At 44.3% G+C, this 5,000-nt stretch overlaps 1 protein-coding gene across 1 annotated transcript in view; it reads left to right on the forward strand.

The window, feature by feature from the left end:
* The window catches only part of LOC123511300, a 66,180-nt gene that overhangs the window by 37,773 nt on the left and 23,407 nt on the right, over positions 1-5,000 (forward strand). Inside the window, 1 exon segment of the mRNA XM_045267076.1 lies at positions 513-614. Within this exon segment, the coding sequence (XP_045123011.1) occupies positions 513-614 (102 nt within the window).

Consider the following 5,000-nt stretch of genomic DNA (forward strand, 5'->3'; position numbering starts at 1 on the left):
TTCCTATCTTGCTATCATTCTTTGCCTAACATTGTCTTCAACTTCCATATAATTTTCGTGCAGCACTTCTCTCTCTCTCTCTCTCTCTCTCTCTCTCTCTCTCTCTCTCTCTCTCTCTCTCTCTCTCTACATTCATCTCTACATTCACGCCCTCCTCGGCTACACCCAACACTCTTTTTCTCTTCTCTCCGTCTCTTTCTCTTTAACCTTTAGTTTGCGTAATTTCTTAGTTTTACCTTTCTTTCCCAGTTACCATTTTTCCATCCTTCCTTTCTTTTCATTTTCTCCCTTTCCTCAGTGACAACTTTTTCCTCCCCGCAACCTCTCTCTCCCTCTTCTCAATTCTTCTCTTCTCATCTTCCTCTCATTCTCTTCTCTGTAACACCCAATACCCGTTTCTCTCCCTTATCTTGTTTCTGCTTCACTTTTTAGTACGCATCTCTCCCTTCCTTTCCCATCGTCACTCTTTCGCTTAATTTCCCCTAACACCCTGCTGTCTGTCTCCCCGCCAGGTGATGCCTAGTTTCCTCGGCTCCTTGATGTGGGATGTGGGCTACCCCTGCATCCTGTCAGCCTTCGGCCTCATCCAGCTGGCCTTCTCTCAGCTCACACAGGTCAGTTTAGCAAGCCAGTGTGCGTGCGTGGGAGACGTTGGAGTAAGGACTAAGAAAATAAAGAGAAAGAGAGTGGGAAGATGGCAAGGAACGTTAGGATAACAATAGAAGGGAGAGAATGGAGTAGAAGAATGACAGGTAAAGATAGGAACATAAGAAAAGCCGCAATAAGCCATCAGGTCTACATGTGGCAGTCCCTGTATGAAACATGCCTATCTACATCACTCCCTTCCATCTGTCATCTCTATGTTTATAAGAGAAGGTCCAAGAAGCCATCAGGCCGACACGTGGTGGTTTCCTTTATAAGATATGCTTACCTATTTCCATCTGTCATCCAGTCCATAGGTTTACTTAGGTAATCTTCTGTTAAAACCCCATATTGACTCGAGTCTGACAACCTGATTACGGACTCTATTCCAGTCACCCACAAGTCTATTTCTGAGGCAATTTCTTCGTCTCTCTCTCTCTCTCTCTCTCTCTCTCTCTCTCTCTCTCTCTCTCTCTCTCTCTCTCTCTCTCTCTCTCTCTAATGCAACTTTATTAACATTCATTACAAAAACAACAGGAACAACAACAACAAAAAAGTTACTACCACTACTACTACTACTACTACTACTACTACTACTACTACTACTATTACTACTACCACTGTTACTCCTACTACTATTACTATTGCTTGTCCTCCTCCATTACACCCCTTGCACCACTCATATCATCTGAGAGGGAGGACGAGGGACAGGAGTAATGAGCACAAGGGACAAAGGAGCGACGATTAAACAGGAGAGAGATGGCAGGAAGCTAAGGGAGATGCAGAGTACAACAAATCACCCTCTCCATCCTATCGCACTGCGGGGGAAGAGGGGCGAGGGACCTGATTGACTGCTGCTACCCTTAGAAAATTCCAGTCACGTATAAATCTTCCAGCTGTCCTAATGAAAGAGAAACTTTATTATAGTGAATATACTTTTCCCCAGTGTCTCTGTGATATTGATGCACTAGGGAGGTGGAAGAGAATGAAGGAAGAGACCTGATACACTGCTACTAACTTAAGAAAAATTCCTGTCGAGTTCAAATTTTCCAGTTGTCGTTATGTAAGAGAAAATATATTAGTGACTCGTGTTTCCGTGAGTCTGTACTACTAATGCACAAAGGAAGTAGAGGCGAGTGAAGGAAGGAACCTGACTGACTTCCACTAAACTATAAAATGAGACCCGTGCACAAATCTTTTAGTTGGAAAGTAAGAGGACATTTATAGACACTCATGCTTCTGTCTCAGTCTCTGTAGCCCATCAGCAGATAGGAATGGTGGATAGGTATACAGGTGTGTGGAGAGAGAGAGAGAGAGAGAGAGAGAGAGAGAGAGAGAGAGAGAGAGAGAGAGAGAGAGAGAGAGAGAGAGAGAGAGAGAGAGAGAGAGAGAGAGAGAGAGAGAGAGAGAGAGAGAGAGAGAGAGAGATGGGAAGAAGGGTAAATAAGAATGGAAAGGCAAAGAAAACGATGGAAAGATAAAAGAAGATAGAGGTATGGATGCAAGGGGAAACAAAAAAATGTAGAAGAAAGACAAAGAGATAAGAGAGCATGATGCAAGAGGGGAGAAAGAAAAATGAGTGTCAGATAACAATGAAAAAGATCAAAGATAAATAAATAGAAGAGAGAGAGAGAGAGAGAGAGAGAGAGAGAGAGAGAGAGAGAGAGAGAGAGAGAGAGAGAGAGAGAGAGAGAGAGAGAGAGAGAGAGAGAGAGAGAGAGAGAGAGAGAGAGAGAGAGAGAGAAACAAACAAATAGAAAACAGAACGAAGAGAAGAAGAAAATGTGTGGACGAAAACAAGAGGAAAAAGAAAAAAGACGAGAAAGAATACACGGAGGAACAAAGAGAAACAGAAAGAAGGAAGGACAGATAAACAGGAATGGGCGCAGAGAGATGAAGGGAAGGGACAAAGGGAGGAAAATGAAAGAAGGGCAAGAGACTTCTAAAAAGTATTTGTTATAACGTAGGTAGCTTGATGTTTTTTTTTCAGTCATTTCCTAGAGAGAGAGAGAGAGAGAGAGAGAGAGAGAGAGAGAGAGAGAGAGAGAGAGAGAGAGAGAGAGAGAGAGAGAGAGAGTCACTAAGGGGATGAAATCAGCAAAATAAGAGCAGAGGGGAAGGAAGAAGGGAAGAAGGAAGATGAAAGCAAGGAGGAGGAAGGAAACACGAGACAAGAGGAGAAGGAAAGAGGAAGGAGAGACGGATAGAGAATGAAACGAGGGCCATGTGAGGAGGAGGACGAGGAGGAGGAGAAAGTTAAGGAAAAAGGAACCAAGAGGAAAAACGAGAGTAAGAGGAGGAGGGAACAGAAGAAGAATAAAATCCTTTCCTCTCACTTTCCTCTCCACCTGCTCTCTCCCGCCACTTCCTTCGCCTTACCTAATCCAAGCTGACCTTACCTAGCCTTGCCTCACCTTACTTCACCTTACGTAACCTAATCTTACCTTACTTTACATAACTTTCTTTAATTGCCTTACTACAAAAAAATATAAAAGGTTTCAAGTGTTTTAAACTAACGAAACCCAACTCAACTCAATCCAACCTAACCAAACTTGACCTCACGAAAACCAAGACAAGCCAACCCAACTGAACTGCACCCTAACCCAACCCAACCCAACCAAACATAACTCAACTCAACCCCACTCGACCTAACGAAAGCCAAGCCATCAAAAGACAACCCAACTCAACCCAACCCAAACTAACCCAACCCAACCCAAACTAAACCAACCCAACCCAACCTAACCCAACCCAACCCAACCCAATCCAACCCAAACCAACCTTACCCAACCCAACCTAACCCACTCCGACCCTTTAAACCACTTTTGCTCTATCACATAACCCTTTACCACAATCACCCCCTCTCCTCCCGCCCCCCCCCCCAATCCCTACTGTCAGTCGTTCCCTGCATCACCTCCTCAGTGACGTTCCCCTCACCTCCCAAACCTCTGCCCCGCCGCACCTCTGTCCCTTAAATAATCTTATGTCCTCCTTTCTGACCACCCTGTAAAGAGAGAGAGAGAGAGAGAGAGAGAGAGAGAGAGAGAGAGAGAGAGAGAGAGAGAGGGAGAGAGAGGTGTTGAGAGGCTGTAGATAGAGGGAGTGTAAGAAGAAGGAGAGAGAGAGAGAGAGAGAGAGAGAGAGAGAGAGAGAGAGAGAGAGAGAGAGAGAGAGAGAGAGAGAGAGAGAGAGAGAGAGAGAGAGAGAATTAAGGATTATGCACAACGACAATAACAATGATTACAATAATAATAACAATCATAATAACAATAATAATAATAATAACAATAACAATAACAATAATAACAACAACAACAACAACAACACCACCACCCCACCAATAACAAGAGAGCCCCCGGTAATTAATGGTGATGAATAATGATGACCTGCTAATACTTTTCACCCGTGCGGTCAATCAGCCAGGAAGCCACAGCAGCGTTACACCCACTGAATAATTGACGCGGGGTGGGGTGTGGGGGGTAGGCGTGGGAAGGCAAGGGCGTGGCAGGGGGAAGCAGGATGACAATGTGACAGGGCGGGGCAGAATAGCAAAGCCTTAGGGTGAGGCATAGTGAGGAAGAGGGGCAGGGTTACAGAATGAGGCAGGGTGAGGCAGGTTAGGTCGACTTAAATGAGGCGAGGCTAGCTGAGTAAAACAGGGTGACAGAATGAAGCACAAGTAATAACGGATGAAGCAAGGATGAAATAAAGTTAAGACAGGGAGTGAGCTATACATTCTCCATCCTGCACCTTCTAACACTCTTCTTCATTCAGTCTCTCACTAGCTAATATCAAATCTCATGACGTGCTAAAAAAGGTTTCTAAAAGTTTGGCGTTTGTACTTGTGTCAGTAAATCGTCTCTCTCTGGCTGCTTGGAAGGTCTCGTTTGCTTGTGAGCATGTGGAACCTTTACTTGTGTCTAAATACAGCGACTCAAAGGCTATTCGTGTCTCTCATTCCTTCCTCTCCCGTCCTTCACTAGTCGGCTTTCAATCACTCCCAGCCGGCAACCCTGACGTTTCAACTTTTGCCATACTCAGTCGCTACTTCCCCGGTTACTGCTTTCCTCAACTTGCTACATCCATCTCTGCTCTCCTTCCCCTTCCCTCCGTCCCGCTGCTTCATCCTGCTAATGCAAAAGTTAACCAATATTCTCACTCCTTCGTCCCCTTTAGTGGCAAGGTCTGGAACACTTTGTCTGACACGAGTTTCCTGAATATTAATGGACGTTTTAGTTTTCGTATTTCGCTTTCAAGTAACAAAAACAACAACAAAAAAAACACATCTATTATTATTGTTGTTTCTGCTAATACTGCAACATCATAGGATAGAAACAAATCTACTACCTCTTTCTTTTTTT

Source organism: Portunus trituberculatus, chromosome 31 (assembly GCF_017591435.1).
Source record: "Portunus trituberculatus isolate SZX2019 chromosome 31, ASM1759143v1, whole genome shotgun sequence".
In the NCBI taxonomy this organism is placed as follows: Eukaryota; Metazoa; Arthropoda; class Malacostraca; order Decapoda; family Portunidae; genus Portunus; species Portunus trituberculatus.